Source organism: Oncorhynchus mykiss, chromosome 2 (genome assembly GCF_013265735.2).
Source record: "Oncorhynchus mykiss isolate Arlee chromosome 2, USDA_OmykA_1.1, whole genome shotgun sequence".
Lineage (NCBI taxonomy): Eukaryota > Metazoa > Chordata > Actinopteri > Salmoniformes > Salmonidae > Oncorhynchus > Oncorhynchus mykiss.
In genome coordinates, this window is record NC_048566.1 from 61,183,571 (window position 1) to 61,202,556 (window position 18,986).

The 18,986-nt window shown below is 45.2% G+C and overlaps 2 protein-coding genes across 3 annotated transcripts in view; one reads left to right on the forward strand and one right to left on the reverse strand.

Annotated features, from left to right (window-relative positions):
• The first annotated feature begins 272 nt into the window (after positions 1 to 272).
• LOC110493175 (fibulin-7) lies at positions 273 to 8,279 on the forward strand. The gene is made up of 7 exons (XM_021567465.2): positions 273 to 598; positions 1,691 to 1,853; positions 2,064 to 2,234; positions 2,487 to 2,702; positions 4,095 to 4,232; positions 4,522 to 4,657; positions 5,099 to 8,279. Exons 1-7 carry the CDS (start codon positions 527 to 529, stop codon positions 5,457 to 5,459), a joined length of 1,257 nt encoding a protein of 418 aa, XP_021423140.2. The 5' UTR covers positions 273 to 526; the 3' UTR covers positions 5,460 to 8,279.
• The window catches only part of LOC110493154 (Golgi apparatus protein 1), a 41,925-nt gene continuing 30,048 nt past the window's right edge, over positions 7,110 to 18,986 (reverse strand). For both annotated transcript variants that reach the window (XM_036952324.1, XM_036952330.1), the window contains 10 exons: positions 17,531 to 17,619; positions 17,227 to 17,437; positions 16,915 to 17,052; positions 16,346 to 16,469; positions 15,831 to 15,973; positions 15,585 to 15,686; positions 15,361 to 15,468; positions 15,124 to 15,244; positions 14,798 to 14,904; positions 7,110 to 10,031 (listed from right to left, as the gene is read on the reverse strand). In XM_036952324.1, coding sequence (XP_036808219.1) covers positions 9,864 to 10,031; positions 14,798 to 14,904; positions 15,124 to 15,244; positions 15,361 to 15,468; positions 15,585 to 15,686; positions 15,831 to 15,973; positions 16,346 to 16,469; positions 16,915 to 17,052; positions 17,227 to 17,437; positions 17,531 to 17,619 — 1,311 coding nt within the window. In that variant the 3' untranslated portion in view covers positions 7,110 to 9,863. The remainder of the gene's footprint in view (positions 10,032 to 14,797; positions 14,905 to 15,123; positions 15,245 to 15,360; positions 15,469 to 15,584; positions 15,687 to 15,830; positions 15,974 to 16,345; positions 16,470 to 16,914; positions 17,053 to 17,226; positions 17,438 to 17,530; positions 17,620 to 18,986) is intronic.

The window sequence follows — 18,986 nt, forward strand, 5'->3', positions numbered from 1 at the left end:
GTGAGCACATGGTGTCACAGCAGCAGTCCGGCCTAGGTCTACCATACTGTACACATTAAAACCATGTTTTTTTTGTGCAAAAGATGACGAAAAGATATATTAGCCCATTGAAACCTACCAATTGAGAAACATTGCCTTATAATTTAGCCTTCTATTTTGGTACAATAGTATCTGAAATCAAAGCCACGGTTTTACTTCTATGCAGATGTACGACCCACTACTCTGCTAGTGGTGGATTCAGCTCCTCGTCTTGGCTTTAAAATACCCAACTGGGCGGGGAGAAATGTGGCATCTGCTCTCTAAAAAAAGTAGAGGAGAAATGTTTGCTGTGTTTACTGTTCAGATCGCTGTCATGTTTGAATGAGTCTTACTCTTGTAATTGAAAGAGCATTCATTTATATTTGTAGGCTATTATATTTAAACAACTAAAAACTGTAGGCTATATTAAGGTAACTTATTTTAATTGGTTTATTTTGTTATTGACCAAGAATCCAGGTGAAAGTGTGAAGAGGATTTTTTTCCCCCCATGATGATGAATCAGTTTAGTGTTGTTATGGTGATTTGGGGTTTGCATCATCTCTACGTTGCCCATGGCCAGGTGAGTACAACACGTGTTCTAGCCAACAACTATTGCTCTGGTTTTGTTTCTCTTGACTGATTGCTTTTTAATGGAATATTGCTTCGATTTTTAAAATTACCACTTTATTTAAATGCTTGCTGCTTAAAAAAAAATCAAAAATAAACGATTAATTGTAATGCAAAGACATGCACAACTATTGCCCTACTGATACTAAATCCATATTGTAGTGATGTTGTGACGTTGTATTACCAAAAGGCATCTATGGTGAAGTGAATGGATTCTATTCAGTTGAGCATTTATCCAGCTGCATAAACAAGATGTCCATGGCATTCTGACACCTAGGAGCTGGCAAATTGTGCCAATAAAAAAAGACTGACCTCCAGGATCACGTTTGCTCTTTCATATTCTCTTATATCAATGCACAGGGCTGTAATTATAGTCTTAACAGTGTAATTGTGTTTGAAAAAGCTATCTAAGTTGAGGCAGAGCCACTAGAAAGTGTTCCTTACACATTTGGAGAAATTGGAGACTGTTTGTGGTCGATCTCTAATTCCTGACACACGACATTTTCACACAGGTGGGACTTCAGTAATTGGTGCAAAACATTTCACAAGGAGCTCTGACACTGAAAACCTCACCTGTGGAACTAACACCTTTTACTCCTGTTACAGTAAATACTACGTATGCATTTTTATTTTGTTTGTGTGAAGTGAGCAGCCACACACTGGTGATACCTCAGTGGGTGTTTCCCATTGAATGGAGCCAAACATGACTGTCTATAGTTTGCACTTGAAATAAAGCACATTTGACATAAAATATCCACTTTCCCCAAGAATGTGCAAGGAAAGCTATTGACATAGTCCTTCGGGTTTTTAGTAATATGTCTCCTACCGCTGATCTGTAATGAATAATGTACTAACCTGGGTAGGTAGGTATCTCTTGTCATGTTGATTTGAGTCATTGAAACCCACTACAGTGTTACTCCACAGTAAACTCATTTAATCTTTCATTCACTCACCCAAAGCATTTAGGGCCAATTCCCCCCACAACTGAAATCTTAAAATTGTGGCTGTCTACTGAATGATCTGGACCTTGCTGTGCCCTCCACAGGACTGCGCGTCGAGGCAGGAGCTGCAGAGCTCTCTGCACCAGGTGGAGAAGTTGCTGTCAGCCCAGGAGGCCTCCTACCAGCAGAGCCTTCGCTCCCTGAGGAAGAGACTGAATGCCCTAATGAACAGCAGTACCGTCAAACACACCACCAAGGCGCACAACGGTGAGATACAGTGACTGCATAGCTTGCCATTTGCACATGGATGTTTTTTCTCTTTTATAATATATACTGTATATACTGTATAGTTTTGCACTAGCGCTTTGACAGTTACTGGACTTACCATTGCCAATGTCTTGTCTCGTGCTTGTCCGTCTGAAAGTGTCATGATTGTCTTACTGTTTGTACTGTGCGTCTCTCCCTCTCCCTGTCCAGCCACCTGTCCTAAGCCTGAGAGTCTGGCTTACGGCAGGAGACTGGGGAGGGTGTTTGGTGTGGGCCACGAGGTGCACTTTGTGTGTAAGGCAGGTTATGAGCTGCTAGGGCCCCAGACCAGAGTGTGTCTGGCGTCTCTGAAGTGGAGCGGCCAGCAGCCCACATGCAGGGGTGAGTCAGAGCCCACTTCTGTCTGTGTCTCTGCTCCCTCCGTGCCTAGAATGATACCATTGTATTATTCTACTATGATATGGTGCGTCATTTATTACTGTAGGTAATATTCAACACTACTGGAGTACTATCTCTGTGTATGAATGGGGAGCCCCTTGTTTAATACTGTACTGTAACGTGTAGACTTTGTCTCATTGCTCTTACTTGCTCTGCTTAGTGGTGTAATATTTATGGTCCCTTTTTGTTCCCCAGTCTTAAACACTGTGAGCAACATCCCCGCCGCCCTTCCCACGCCGTCCTACTTCTCCTCCTCCTCCCCCTCCCCCTCATCCTCCTCCATCTCTACGTCCTCTGCCCCCCTCTCGGCCTTCGTTCGTCCATCCCGCTGCACCCAGTTCCAGGGCTCCTCCCACTGCATCTGTGATGCAGGCTTCACCATAAGCGGCCGCGACAGCGACATCTGCACAGGTCAGAACGGCCGAACCTTACCTACGGCCAAACCTTACCAAGGGCTCCTTTAATTCATGTGTTTCACTTTTAAGAATCAATCGGTTCTTAGAACCAGACAATCTTAGAGCTGTCTGTCATGGGATTTTATATAGGAGTGCAGTCAGTGTACAGTTGTGATTTTGGAAGTGGACCCAATACATCAGAGCTTAAAAAATACGTAGCCTGGAGTTTTTTCTATATATGCTGACCAAAAATATAAACACAACATGCAACAATTCCAAAGAGTTTACTGAGTTACAGTTCATATAAAGAAATCAGTTAATTGAAATAAATTCATTAGGCCCTAATCTATGGATTTCACATGACTGGGAATACTGTTGATTACAGATACCTTAATTAAAAGGTAGGAGCTTGGATCCAAAAAAACAGTCCGTATCTGGTGTGACCACCATTTGCCTCATGCAGCGCGACACATCTCCTTCACATAGAGTTGACCAGGCTGTTTATTGTGGCCTGTGCAATGTTGTCCCAGTCCTCTTTAATAGCGGTGCGAAGTTTCTAGATATTGGCGGGAACTGGAACACGTCAATCCAGAGCATCCCATGCCCAATGGGTGACATGTCTGGTGAGTATGCAGGTCCATGGAAGAACTGGGACATTTTCAGTTTCCAAGAATTGTGTACAGATCCTTGCGACATTGGGTCATGCATTATCATGCTGAAACATTAGGTGATGACGGCGGATGAATGGCACGACAATGGGCCTCAGGATCTTGTTACGTTATCCCTGTGCATTCAAATTGCCATCGATAAAATACAATTGTGTTTGTTGTCCATAGCATATGTCTGCCCATACCATAACCCCACCGCCACCATGGGGCTCTCTGTTCACAACGTTGACATCAGCAAACCGCTCGCCCACACAACGCCATGCACGTGGTCTGTGGTTGTGGGGCCGGTTGGACTACATGCCAAATTCTCTAAAACAACGTTGAAGGCGGCTTTTGGTAGAGAAATTAACATTACATTCTCTGGCAACAGCTCTGGTGGACATTCCTGCAGTCAACATGCCAATTGCACGCTCCCTCGAAACTTGAAACATCTGTGGCATTATGTTGTGTGACAAAACTGCACAAATTAGTGGCCTTTTATTGTCCCCCAGCACAAGGTGCACCTGTGTAATGATCATGCTGTTTAATCAGCTTTGTGATATGCCACACCTGTCAGGTGGATGGATTATCTAGGCAAAGAAGAAATGTTTTTTAACAGTGACGTAAACTAATTTGTGCATTTGAGAGAAAAAAATAATTTTGAGATCTTTTATTTCAGCTCATGAAACCAAAACTTTACATGCTGTGTTTATATTTTTGTTCACTGTATATCAGTGATATATTGAGGAACTGTGTTTCAGACATGGATGAGTGTCAGCTGTTTCCGCTGGCACAGCCTGGGCGCCTGTGTATGCACACCTGTATCAACACCCCTGGCAGCTACCACTGTGTGTGCCCTAGCGGCTACAACCTGGCCAGAGACAACCGCAGCTGCAAAGGTCAGGACCACAGACCAGACCATTCCACCAATAAGCGCTACCACAGTACCCTGGCCTTAGCCAGTGGTTGTTACAGGGAGATTGTATTTTGATACAACCTCTGATATTGAGCTCTACTAGTGTCCATGGCCTTTGTTGCTTCGTAACTGCAATGGGAACTATTGGTAACTCTGCATTATATGACAATGTCTTTCCAGTAAAACTGAAGCTTTGGAGATGTGTCGTGGGCTCAGTGGGGACCAGTCTTGGTTACTTGTGTTTCTTTTCTCCCCCCTTCACCTCTGGATAGATATTGACGAGTGTGAGAGCAGACTTCACAACTGCACCCTGGACCAGGTGTGTGTGAATACGTACGGGGGGTTCCAGTGTGTGCAAGTGGAGTGTCCTCGCATCACAAACGCCACGTACATCAAGACCTCTCCCATGTGAGTAACAGCTGTAACAAAAACACCACTTCTATCCGATCTGGTGTCACTATGCTTCCTGTTTTAACCAAATCATGTTATGGTTTTGCACTAAGAGACTGCACTGATTCGATGGAGGAGGAGATTCCTCTACACTCTCAATCATTTTAAAACAAACATACAATTTAGCTGTTTCTGTGGAGAGAGAAAAACGTTTTCATTTCATTGTCACCACAGTGCAGCTCCACCCATCATTTGGCTCACATAACCTCATTCACCCAAATTACCCCTTGCTCTAGACAATTATTTTTTTATTGCTCATACAAATAACTACTACAATCAAGACAGATATACAATAGAAAACAACATTATTACAATGGTTTGAGGTGGTGAGTTTGGATGTATTTCTCAGTTATATTTACTGGGTGAAACAAGAAGAACCCTCCTCTGTCCCTGTCCCAGGCGGTGTGAGAGGAACCCGTGTGTGGTGGGGGACAAGGCCTGCACCCAGGCTCCCAACTCCGTCTCCTTCCACTTCATGCCCGTGGTCTCCAACATGTCCACACCAAGGGTGCTCTTCCGGGTGTCTGCGGCCCGTGTGCTGGGTGACACGCTGCGCTTCGGCCTGCTGGGGAGTCGCGGCCGCAGCCACTTTAGCATGCAGCGCTCTGGCAGGCAGACGGGCACCCTGCTCCTGGTGAGCCCTCTGCAGGGCCCAGCTACACTGGAGGCAGAGGTAGAGATGAGCGAGCTGGAGAGACAAGCCCTGCTGGGACGCTACCTCACCAAGGTCACCCTTTTCGTCTCCCCCTACGGTTTCTAGAGTGATGGAAAGGAAGAAGGGAGGAGGAGGGGGTGATGAGAGAGCACTGTCAGGTGTGGAACTGGAGGAACTGGATAAACATTCCTCAGGCTTTAGGCTGCTCCCTTGTTATCACCTTGGAGAATTTTAGGTATTTGTATGAGTAAACCAGAATGGTTCGGTGTGTTTAATTTCAGTGGGGAATACAATGTGTTTCTTTGGGCTATGGAATCTGTAGCTCTAATATCAAAGGCAGACCACCACATCAGCTATAATGCATATACATGAGAAATGTATTAAGAATTTCAGTATTTTAGTGGTCTATATTAAATGTTTTGTACATGTTCGGTTTTGTGTAAGGTATTTGTGATTGCAGGTCCTCTTCAAACTATATGTACTGTACCTTCATTTCTCAGTTGTTACCATTTTGGTTTATTGGACATTTCCTGAATAGTTCATAGAATAAAAATGGATCCATTTACCAATAGAGCATGCAATGCTTCAATGTGCATGTAATCAAACATCATATTGTATGCCAGGGCTACATGGATGAGACACTTGTCCCACTCACAAGGGTATTGGGGCTGTCTTGGCCAGCTGATCGATGAGCGTTCAATTAAAACGTTCCACCATCCCATCACATTGCAGATGATAGGGGCTGGTCCTGGTTTTCTTAACTCCCAGCAACTGGCAAATGTCTCCATCCACCATCCAAAGAACACTCAAACTACAATATCTAAAAAAGTCCTATACGGTGCACCTGATCCTTACAGAGTGTAAACTACCTATCCATCCACCCATGTATGCAGAGGAAGGCAGAGTGGGGTGGTTTTGAACTAGGCTGGAAAAAATGTAACACTCCAGTGTCAGACAGCAAACACAGGATCGGTCCCAGTCTCTGGCCTCCACACGGTCATCTACCCATCCATCTGACCATGACTGGAAGCAGCTGGAAATAACTCCTACATGCGTGTACATACATACACACACACATATATCCAGAATGTCACAGGTCAGTACTTCAGATGGTCACGAGGCTAGTCTACATGGGGAATGGGACATAATTTATGTCTGTGTATTCTGCATAAGGCCCTTCTTTGTAGAAATGATTTTATTGGGAGCTGTATTATCCAACTCGGACTACTGGAGCAGGTTGAGGTTGGACACATGAAGGGTTAACCACATGCAAGCAGACGAGTAGAGCACAAAGCAAAGAAGCGTGTTCCCTACAGACATGTAATTCCCTAATCATATTTAAACATTTGAGCAATTCAGCAGACGCTCTTATTCGAAGCAGCAATGTTTTGGTTACTGGCCCAATAATCCTAACCACTAGTCTACCTAGCCGCCTCATGGCCTGAGACCACCTCTGGCATTCTTGGTATTCATCCTGAATGTAGTTAGCTACCTTGAATGGCCAAGTCTAGTATAGTCAGGCCCACAGAGCACTGGGTGTGCTTCAGAATTGTTTATCAAACCTGGCTTCTCGTAGCCATAGACTAGAGGATTTGTGTGCGACGGGCTGGAATGAACACAGATCCTTCCTTGTTTGGAACCTAATCTGAGTGGTAATGTAGGTTAGTGTTCTTTTGGGAGACTGGCCAGCCCTATAACCTCCCTCCTGTCCTGACTCCTGTCAGTCCTGTGCCTACAAAACAGTGGACAACATTATAAAAACCGGCAGACTTTATTAACAAATTGTCCAACTTCATCGGTATAGGACAGAACTTAAAACCAGGGAAATGCACTGTTATTCTGTGACATGGCATAATCAGAGATGAAAGCAAAAGGACCTCCATACATTTATACACAAGAACATAATTACAAAACATATTTTATCATCATAATCTTAATCATATGTTATAGTCATTGTTATAGTAATTTAATTTTGACTGGATGAAAGCTTTTGACAGACTAAATTAACAGTAAGTATTGATAGATTGAACTACTCAACAGAATTCAATGCTGTCTTGAGACAGGAGCGCTGGTATAAAAAAAAAATAAAGTTCTCCCAAACTAGGTGTCTTTGTTGGAGTGTTTCCCTTTCCCAAGTCTGGCGTGTGACAGCTTTGAGGGGCGCATGTACACACACCTCTGCTCAGTTTGAAGGGGAGTTAAGAGTAGGCTAGCGGCTTCTAGTGTGTGTGTGTGTGTGATATATATATATTAATGTATGTGGGGGATCCCCATCTGGGATTTTCAGAGTAGGCACACATTGACAAATCTACCTTTTGCATGGTTACAGCGGAGGCCATTTAAATTACATTTATCAATTGTTTTTACAAGCAAGGAGGGAAGCGCTCACAGCTCACACCAATTCAAGAACAAGGCAATGACATAGTAGCAATGAGGGGAAAACTCTACAGACTCATTTACATGGCATGACAGTTTGTTTTGAGAAAGCGATTGTTGAATCATCATGAGAACGTGTTTGAACTCCTCCTTGAGAGGGCTTTCCTCTGTTTGGATTGGTTAAAGTTTAGATCCCACCTGAACAAGTACTTTAGAGTTCAGTAACTAAAACCGAGCCAAGACACTCCTGGAGTGACAACATCCAGCCCCTCCCCCAAACTCGTCCCCAGCACCACCCGCTTCCCTTAACCTAGCCTCAGCTAACAGGCTTCGCTCAAAGGTAAGGTGAAAGGCTGTGGCTACTCTTAACCTGGTCTAACAACAGGGTACTTCACAGGCAATGAAGAAAAAGGCAACAAGAGAACAATCAAATCAAAAAAGGACTCACCAACTTTGACCATTAGTAAACAAATAAATAAGGCTATGAGCAAACAATATCAATATATATATAAATATATATATGGGTATTGGTATATATATATATATATAGAATAACAGAAAAATGTGCAACTGTTCCAGTATCCTTTCAAACAAACTCTTCACATCTCTCAGCATTAATCTGTATTGTATCTTTTTTTCTCTTTTTTTTTTCTTCTCTTCCCATTCTTCTTGGCCCTTTGTACCACCAACCATTCTTCAATACCAATACCCAATGGTTTAAACCTGCTACCCTACAGGTTTCACTACTTGAAAACCAGATGAGACACTTGTTAGAAGACAGTTTTCAAAAGGAGACTTATCTTTCTGCATCCGTCAGTGTTGTGTCCACTCAGGACAAATTAGAACCAGCTCTCTGTCAAATGCTCACTGCTAACGGAGTACCTTGAGAGAAATGTGTGTGAACGCCAGTCTGTTTGATGCAGACCGCTTCTCTACCATTTCCACCCACTAAGTTAGCATCATGCTAACCCCTACCACCGGCCAAGCATGGAGTGCCTGGAGTACCGCTTCAGACTGTACTATCTAAGCAGGCATCCTTTGCCACTGGAGCTATGATACACTGCCAGGTCTATCAGCATAATCACAAATAGAGTAATCAATATAATTATCATCAGCTTTAAGGAGTGTAAGACTGATATAATACACTGTAGGCTACAGGACTCCTCTCCCATGAGGCTCAGTCAGTGGAGGACAGTTCAACGCCACACCTGGCAGTCCCATGGCAAATCAGTGACTCTAATACCCATCGGCAACCTGAAGTCTGTCAACCACCACGTCCTCTCAGAAGAACAAAAATATAATAGAAAAACAGCGTTATTACTCCTCTTTCACAACTGTCAGACCCTCAGACAAACACACACACACACACACGCACACGCTAATAGTATCAGTACTGAAATCATTGAAAGCCTCCAAGGCAGGCCGTAAGTAAGGAGAGGTTCTTTCTCACATAATAACTCTTCATGCTTACTGAGAACCCACCTCCCCTTCTGACCCACAACCCCCCACAAATGCAACATTTCTTAAAAGAAAAATAAATATTGCATCTAAATGAGGCAGAAAAAAAAATAAAACACTGCAAAAGAAACCAAAAGCAGAATCCAAATCAAAAAATAATGCTTATGGCCTTGCAGGCTGGCCTACCCCGGCAGTACAGGTCTGTTAGCGTTAGCTGGTTAGCAGTGGAGCGATAGAGGACTAAAGGTGGCGGCATCGTCCTTCTAGACGTCTCCTGTAGAACATAACGTGAAGACTTGGCTTTCATCAGTACACTGGACACTGGAGTGGGGTTGGAGGGGTTATGTGTCGGTCTCACAGTTGGGGCATGTGGGCTCTCACACCAGTGAAACTGGGAGACCAACCACCATAGGGGAGTTTGGGTAATGTAGGCCAGGCCCCAAAGTGGCCCTCCGACGACATAGCAATGATGACAGGGAAGCTTGAATGGCTCCCCCACAGAGCCCAGTCTCAGGGAGTGACGTGGAGGCTTGGGGGGTAAAAGAGGGGGAGAGAAGGTAGGGGAAGATGGTTTGTACATGGAGTCAGGCTGAGGTGGGGGCAGTTGGGGCTATGCTGAGGGAGGGCCCTGTCCAGGTATTTTTTTGCTGTTGGGACCCTCTGAGGCCCCCCTCTCTACCTGTTCTTCTGCTCCTGCATTACTCGCTTGGTGATGCGGCCGCACAGCAGGCCGAACAGAAAGAGAACGCACACGCCCAGGCCAATCATAGCCAGGATGTAGTTCTTGGAGGGTGAGGTCATCACCTGCATGGCCAGGTCTGAGAATCCTTCGGCCGGGGCCACCTGGGAGGGACAGAGGGGAGCAGGTGTGGGTGTCAATCAAATTATGGAAAAGTAGAGAGGTTTCGATGTGAAATTGTATGAGTTCAATGCTAGACCATAGGAGGGTAAGCATCCACTGTAGTGTTGCACGGTATACCAGTAACGAAGTAATATCCCCATACAAAAAACTTAATGATACCAACATTTTTAAATACCGTAGTACTGTTTCATATGATACTTTTTCAGCCCTACCGATCTAAAGAACCTGCTGGCACCTGTTATAAAATGTGTATAAAGTCTGTTGAATTTCAGCAACAGCCACTAGTCTCCGGTATGCACAGCTCTCTAATAACATCCCTTTTACTTTCATGCGCATATCACGTGGGGCAGCTGTAAATCAGCCAGCTGCATCCCCTACCAGCCCTCACTCACCTGCTTCTCTCTGCATCCCCTACCAGCCCTCACTCACCTGCTTCTCTCTGCATCCCCTACCAGTCCTCACTCACCTGCTTCTCTCTGCATCCCCTACCAGTCCTCACTCACCTGCTTCTCTCTGCATTCCCTACCAGCCCTCACTCACCTGCTTCTCTCTGCATTCCCTACCAGCCCTCACTCACCTGCTTCTCTCTGCATCCCCTACCAGTCCTCACTCACCTGCTTCTCTCTGCATCCCCTACCAGTCCTCACTCACCTGCTTCTCTCTGCATTCCCTACCAGCCCTCACTCACCTGCTTCTCTCAGCATCCCCTACCAGCCCTCACCTCACCTGCTTCTCTCTGCATCCCCTACCAGCCCTCACTCACCTGCTTCTCTCTGCATCCCCTACCAGCCCTCACTCACCTGCTTCTCTCTGCATCCCCTACCAGCCCTCACTCACCTGCTTCTCTCAGCCTGCTCTTCATGCTCATCTATTCCTCCATCAGTTTTGTTAAACATCATTTAGCCGTGATGGTGAGCGGGGATGCAGACCCAGACCCTGAAGACTCTTCTGTTAGATTTGTACATGTGTTACATTGGAGCAGCTTGCAAAGCGAGCAATGTGGATACATGGTTATTTCATCGCCTGTTATAACCAAGAACACAGACTAGTCTGTGAGCAGAGCGAAGTTGGAGCGGAACGCGCCCAATTTCACCGGAGCATGCAGCGAGATTCCCAAAAGGATGGAGTGTCGGCCTCCAGTAGAACTCACTTCAGGAGCTCAGGGCATGCCCGGCCCAGCATGCCTTTGTAGTCTACTTGTGTGCTGCTATAGCCCCTTGCTTTAGCTACTGTCATGGAGGTCACTAAATATTTTCAGAAAGAAACAGGTGCTAAATCAAGGTGACTTACAAAGATGAGGACCAAGAGCGAGAGAGGGAGTGCAGTGATGTAACTAAAGAATCATTGTGGAATCTGAAAAGACACCTATCTCCAAAGCATGATGGTGTACTTACTATGTGCACATGCTAAATGAAAGGAACGAGGTGGGTAGATAACTAAGTGTGTCATTGCCTAAAATCCTTTGGGCCTACCTACAGAAAAAAAATAAAACAACTCTGTATCTCTAACCAGCCTGGCAAGAGTGGCCAAACGGGTGTTCTGCATCCCCAGTGGCTCTGCAAGTAAGGAGAGGATATTCTCCGCTGCTGGCCGGCTCTCCAGGCACCATCGCATGAGACTGAAGCCAATTAAATGTTATTTAAATGCTGAGCGCTTTATATCCCTACCAGCCTATTGGGTCGCACTCACAAATGCATTTCTTTGTAGGCTATAGCCTTGAAGTAATATAGCCTAAATAATACATTTGTTGTTCCTTCTTAGGCTCCCTGTCTGTCTCCTGACCCATTTAGTGTGTTATATGCTGCTTAATATGACATGTAGCCTATCTGAAATGATGTTTGCTTCTTACATTCACCTTTTCATGTTTATTCAAATACTTATAATTCAAGTGCATATGGTTTGGTTTCAATACTTCAAACCAATTGGTAGGTCCAGGTAGTCACACAAATAGATGGGTGTTAGTTAGATTTCCAACCGCTCAACTCCGCTCACATGCTCTAGTCCGCAGCTTCACAGCAGAGGAAACGTCTCGCCTCAACTCTGCAGCTTCACAGCAGAGGAAACGTCTCGCCTCAACTCTGCAGCTTCACAGCAGAGGAAACGTCTCGCCTCAACTCTGCAGCTTCACAGCAGAGGAAACGTCTCGCCTCAACTCTGCAGCTTCACAGCAGAGGAAACGTCTCGTCTCTAGTCGAAACGGTTAAAAAAAAAGAGGTGCCTTTTTCCTTTCTATCTGGATTCGGGCACATTCAATATAAATTTCACAAACCATGTCGCAGGGCCGTTTTTAAACTAATCCTGGGTCGCTAATTATTGGTGTTGTTCAGTCGTTACCGAGACAGCTAACAACCTGGTAAATTGACAGTAGGTTAAGGCACATTTGACTGGCACAGGAAGAAAGGGAAATGGTCTGCTACTTGTGAGATGTGCTTGAAAAGATAGGATTCCTATAGGCCTAATGTAAAAATCTATTTCTGGTGCTACTTAAATGCAGCTTGCGTGTGTGTTGATGAGAGTCAGGGAGACTGAGAGTGTTGTGAGGAAGGGAGTGTGTGTGTCTCCATTAACTGAAGAGTAAAAGGTTTCATGCAGTGTTTTCCCCTTACTGACACAATGACATGCAGGTCATTGTGCATGTTTATCACAGGTTGGTGGCACCTTAACTGGGGGGGGCTCGTGGTCATGGCTGAAGCGGAATGCTATCAAAGACATGGTTTCTATGTGTTTGATGCCATTCTAGACATCATTATGAGCCGTCCTCCCTTCAGCAGCCTCCAATGATGTACGTACAATGTAAGTTGTATGTTGGGAGTTTACATACACCGTAGCCAAATACATTTAAACTCAGTTTTTCACCATTCCTGATGTTTAATCCTAGTAAAAATTCCCTGTTTTAGGTCAGTTAGGATCACCACTTTATTTTAAGAATGTGAAATGTCAGAATAATAGTAGAGAGAATTATTTATTTAAGCTTATATTTCTTTCATCACATTCCCAGGGGGTGAGAAGTTTACATAGACTCAATTAGTATTTGGTAGCATAGCCTTTAAATTATTTATCTTGGGTCAAATGTTTCAGGTAGCCTTCCACAAGCTTCCCACAATAAGTTGGGTGAAATTTGGCCCATTCCTCCTGACAGAGCTGGTGTTACTGAGTCAGGTTTGTTGGCCTCCTTGCACACACACGCCTTTTCAGTTCTGCCAACAAATTTTCTATAGGATTGAGGTCAGGGCTTTGTGATGACCACTCCAATACCTTGACTTTGTTGTCCTTGTTGCCATTTTGCCACAATTTTGGAAGTATGCTTGGGGTTGTTGTCCATTTGGAATAGCCATTTCCAACCAAGCTTTAACTTCCTGACTGATGTCTTCAATATAATTTACCTCCCTTATCCTACCTCATTTGCACACACTGTATATACTTGTTCTCAACTAGCCTACCTGGTTAAATAAAGGTGAAATATATATTTTTTAATAATATCCACAGAATTTTCCTTCTCATGATGCCATCTATTTTTTGAAGTGCACCAGTCCCTCTTGCAGCAAAGCACCCCCACAACATGATGCTGCCACCCCTGTGCTTCACGGTTGGGATGGTGTTCTTTGGCTTGCAAGCCTCCCCATTCTTCCTCCAAACATAACGATGGTCATTATGCCCAAACAGTTCTATTTTTGTTTCATCAGACCAGAGGACATTTCTCAAAAAAAGTACGATCTTTGTCCCCATGTGCAGTTGTAAACCGTTCCTCCAGCATCTTCACAATGTCCTTTTGCTGTTGTTCTGGGATTGATTTGCACTTTTCGCAACAAAGTACATTCATCTCTAGGAGACAAAGCCCGTCTCCGTCCTGAGCGGTATGACGACTGCGTGGTCCCATGATGTTTATACTTGCATTCTATTGTTTGTACAGATGGAAAGGTGGTACCATCAGGCGTTTGGAAATTGCTCCCAAGGATGAACCAGACTTGTGGAGGTCCACAATTTTTTTTCCTGGGGTCTTGGCAGATTTCTTTTGATTTTCCCATGATGTCAAGCAAAGAGTCACTGAGTTTGAAGGTAGGCCTTGAAATACATCCACGGGTACACCTCCAATTGACTCAAATTATGTCAATTAGCCCATCAGAAGTTTCTAAAGCCATGACATCATTTTCTGGATTTTTACAAGCTGTTTAAAGGCACAGTCAACTTAGTGTATGGAAACTTCTGACCAACTGGAATTGTGATACAGTGAATTATAAGAGAAATAGTCTGTCTGTAAACAGTTGTTTGAAAAATTACTTCTGTCATGCACAAAGTAGAGGTGCTAACTGACTTTCCAAAACTATAGTTTGTTAGCAAGAAATGGAGTGGTTGAAAAACAGTTTTAATGACTCCCACCTACGTGTATGTAAACTTACGACTTCGACTGTATATTCCTTCCTGCCATTCCTGCAGCCAAATCTCAGGTACGCCTTCGCAAATATGAGGGAATCAGCCATTATATATGCAGGCTTCAATTATACACTGAACAGTGTGAAGTCACATTCATTGAGTAGGAGTGTGAATTTTAGTGACAGGTTTTTGAAGAATTTTTAGAAAACGTGAACGGGTGTGTCCGGGGGGACAGGGCGAACAGATGTAAGTGCCGTAAAAAGTATGGTGGTAATGTCTGACAGGTTCTCACTTGTTTTGAAGGGACTCGGGTGTGAGTGCTTAGCCAAGCTAGTGACTTGTTGCTGGTGGGTGTGTGTGTGTGTGTCTTATTCACCTTGGCAGCGTAGCTCCACATGTCGATGCGGTCCTGCAGTCTCTTCTTACACTCTGGCTGCAGACGCACCCTCTTGTCCTGCAGGGCCTCCATCAGACAGGACATCTCTGAGGAGGAGCCAACGCACACTGTCAGGTACTCAAACTTTATTGGTTGAGCACACATATTGTGCTGATGCTATCGCAGGTGCAGCGAAATGCTCCTGTTTCTAGCTCCAGCAGTGTTGTAAGGCTACTCAACACAAAGTGAAAAAGGGCCGAAGCGGTAAGAGACGTGTGTACGAGGGACAGAGGTGTGTATACAAATTGACCGTGTGCATTACTCACGGCGCCCTCGTCCTGGCGGGATGGCAGCACAGTGGTGTTTGATGTCCAGAGCGCACGCCGTGTGGAGGACAGGGTCCACAAAGATGTCTGCCTTACTCTCCTTTAGTATGTTCAACACCTCCTGCAGAGAAAACAGAGAAAGGCGTGAAGAAGAGAGGGATTTTTCCCGCCTCGACTCTTGACTCCCGGACAGCGGAACATGGTTACATTCGAGGTGAGGAGATGAGAGCCACCCACCTTCTTGCAGCCCTCCACTTTGATCTTGAGCAGGTTGACTTTGAGACACTCCTCTACTTGACCAGTCTGTTCCTGGGCCGCAGCCTCCTCGGGACACAGCCGAGAGATCTGACACGCAAGACGGGTGTGTGAACTCGGTGACTTCCCCAATGTGGGGGGAAAAAAAACTTAACGTGCGTAAGACAGCAGAAATAGTCTTGCGTAGGACCGGGAGGCCGACTCACCTCGTCAGTGCAGTGCAGCTGCAGCTGAGGGTCCAGTCTGTAGTCCAGAGCTGACTCTTGCAGGATAACCCTGATCTGATCCTCACAGTCAGGAGACAGACGCTGTGGACAACATTACGCGTTTAGTACACATACGTAAACAGAGAGATATTTAAAAAAATAGAAAAACGCCTCAACGTGGTAGTAACAAACCCCCCCCACCAACAAAAAAGGTGAACCCAATGCAGTAACCCAATGCATTCTGACCTGGTCGGCGTATTTGAGTTTGAGGCAGGAGACGACCTGTCCCTCTAGCTCGCTGTCCCCTGTAGCCTTGTTCAGGATGCTCTGGCAGAACTTCGGGATGTCAGCCTTACACGACTTCCTCAGCACCGGGTTCAATCTGTAGTCTGGACAGGACACACGGGAGAGGAGACAGGGTGAGAACCCCGTGGTTAGATATCGGGTGAGAACAGATGGGACATGTAATGCTACAGAGGTGCTGTGTTTGCATACTGGAAGCCATAATCTCTGCTCAGATTGTGAGCAGTGGAGGCTGGTGGGAGGAGCCAGAGGAGGACGGGCTAATTGTAATGGCTAGAATGGCAGAAATGGAACTGAGTCAAATATGTGGTTTCCATATGTTTGATACTGTTCCATTAATTCCATTTCAGCCATTTGAATGAGCCCGTCCTCCTATAGCTTGTTCCACCAGCCTCCTCTGATTGTGCGCTATAGTGTGTGTGTGTGTGTGTGTGTATGTGTCTGTGTTCAGTATCTACCCGTGTTCTGTGTGATCTGTCTCTTGGTGATCATCTGTTTACACTTGGGGTCCATCAGCTCGCTGTTCTTGTTCTGCTTCAGGCACTGCAGCATGTTCTTGGCATCAGCCTCAGTGCAGAACCGCTGGTAGAGACAGAGACAACACTATGAAACTTAGATAGAACCCTGATGAAGGCAGCGTAGCTGTCGAAACGCTGGTTGTTATTATAAATTACATTCATTGCATGGGAGCCACAGACCATGCAGCTTTTCTCTTGTAAGAGTCCCGGACTATAAAAGCACTGGAAGAGAATATGCATGGGAGAGACCAACAGGCACCACAAGCCCCATTCATCCTATCTGTCTGACAGTTTTACTAACCGCCAGGAACCTCTTCTTCAGAAAATTATAATTATACAAAATACACTCAGATTTAATTCCAGACGCAATGCAATCAGCAATCATGGTTTGATAGAGGCGCCTTCGAGCATAACTACATTGTTGAAGACTTCCTTACATTCCTTGCATTTTCCTTGTGTTTGGACCTGTGTCCTTGTGTGCTAAAACGACGCAGTGAAAAAGTACATACCCGGATCATCGGCTTGCAGACCCTCATGAGTTGGTAGTCGAGCTCCGAGTCCATCATCTCTACCTCCTGCAGCTTAAACACCTTGTGGTGACAGCGTTGGGTCAGCTGCTTCTTGTTCTCCTTCAGACACTCGATCACCTATGACAGAGAGAGGGCACTCGTCTTCATCGTCATCGTCATCCTCGTCAAATCAGTCTCATGTAGAAATATCACCGTTGCTAAACGCTTTTGTCTGACAAGAGAGGCTGTCGTCCGGCTGATAGGAATCAGATGGAGAGGAATGTGTTTAGAACACGCATCAATAATACTGACCTGTGCGTTTCCAAAGGCCACATTCTGGCACAGCCGCCCGATGTCCTGCTTACAGGAGTCGTAGAGCTCAGGCTCCAGACGGATATCCTCAGACATCTCCAGCTCCTCCACCCTCAGCTGCTTACGACACTTGACAGACACACGCTGCTCCTTCATGTCCTGCAGAGTGTCGTTCCTCACCGTGGTGCTCAGACAGAGCACTACATCCACCCTGGAGAAAATGAGAGAGAGGGGAGCGAAAGAGAGAACGTTTGTTTGACATTTTGCTTAACTATTTCTGGGTTCTCACTCAGGCAGCACTCACTTCTTCTTGATGTTGGGGCAGAGCTTGAGCACGTCCTCTTTGCAGGCCATCTTAAACTTGTAGGAGAAACGGAAGTCTTTAATTTGGACCTGGGAGGGAAGAGAAGGGACGAGCAAAAGAAGAAGGAAAGAGCAGAGAAATGGGAGTGAATCGACGGTCAAGGGCATGGGTGCAATTCTCACAGGGATCACACACACATACTTATTATGTTTCAGATCAGGAGTGCTATTTGATTCGGCCACGCCTCCTTGCCCGTCCAACAATTCCTAATCTACCACCCCTTCTAAACGCGACTAGCCCCGATGCTCCTACCTCTTTTCCCCCTGCCACGCTACAAAGTTTCTCCCTGCAGGCGGTCACTGAGTCCGAGTTGCTGAAGGAGCTCCTTAAACTTGACCCCAAAAAGACATCTGGGTCAGATGGTTTAGACCCTTTCTTCTTGATAAAGGTTGCTATAATCACCAAGCCTATCTCTGACCTTTTAAACCTGTCTCTCCTCTCTGGGGAGGTTCCCATTCCTTGGAAGGCAGCCACAGTGCATTCTTCATTTAAAGAGGGAGATCATGCGGATCCTAACTGTTATAGGCCTATTTCTATTTTACCCTGTTTATCAAAAGTGTTGGAAAAACTTGTCAATAATCAACTGACTGCCTTTCTTGAGGTCTATAGTATTCTCTCTGGTATGCAATCTGGTTTACGCTCAGGTTATGGATGTGTCACTGCAACCTTAAAAAGGTGCTAATTGATGTCACCATTGATTCTAAGCAATGTTGTGCTGCTATTTTTTACTGACTTGGCCAAAGCTTTTGATATGGTAGACCATTCCATTCTTGTGGGTCAGCTAAGGAGTATTGGTGTCTCTCTCAAAGAGTGCAGTGTATAAAGTCGGTATATCTGCTGTCTCAGCCACAGCCTGTCACCTAGTGAGTGGCCCACGCTCTTCTCAATTTACATCAACAACATAGCTCAGGCAGTAGGAAGCTCTCGCATCCATTTATATGCAGATGATAGTGTTATACTCAGCTGACCCCTCCCCAGATGTTGTGTTAAACGCTCTACAACAAAGCTTTCTTAGTGTCCAACAAGCTCTCTCTGCCCTTAACCTTGTTCTGAACACCTCCAAAACAAAGGTCATGTGGTTAAGTAAGAAGAATGCCCCTCTCCCCAACGGTGTACTTACTACCTGTGAGGGTTGAGAGCTTGAGGTAGTCACCTCATACAAGTACTTGGGAGTATGGCTAGAAGGTACACTGTCCTTCTCTCAGCACATTCCAAAACTGCAGACTAAGGTTAAATAAATCTTGGTTTCCTCTATTGTAATCACTCCTCTTCCACCCCAGCTGCCAAACTAACCCTGATTCAGATGACCATCCTACCCATGCTAGATTACGGGTCCTTAATTTATAGATCGGTAGTTAAGGGTGCTTTTGAGCGGCTAGATGTTTTTTACCATTCG

Coding starts and splice junctions, on each gene's coding strand:
- LOC110493175 (XM_021567465.2), top strand. CDS start 527: ATGATGATGAATCAGTTTAGTGTTGTTATGGTGATTTGGGGTTTGCAT. Junction 2,235..2,486: donor CCAGCAGCCCACATGCAGGG/GTGAGTCAGAGC, acceptor TTTGTTCCCCAG/TCTTAAACACTGTGAGCAAC. Junction 2,703..4,094: donor CGACAGCGACATCTGCACAG/GTCAGAACGGCC, acceptor ACTGTGTTTCAG/ACATGGATGAGTGTCAGCTG.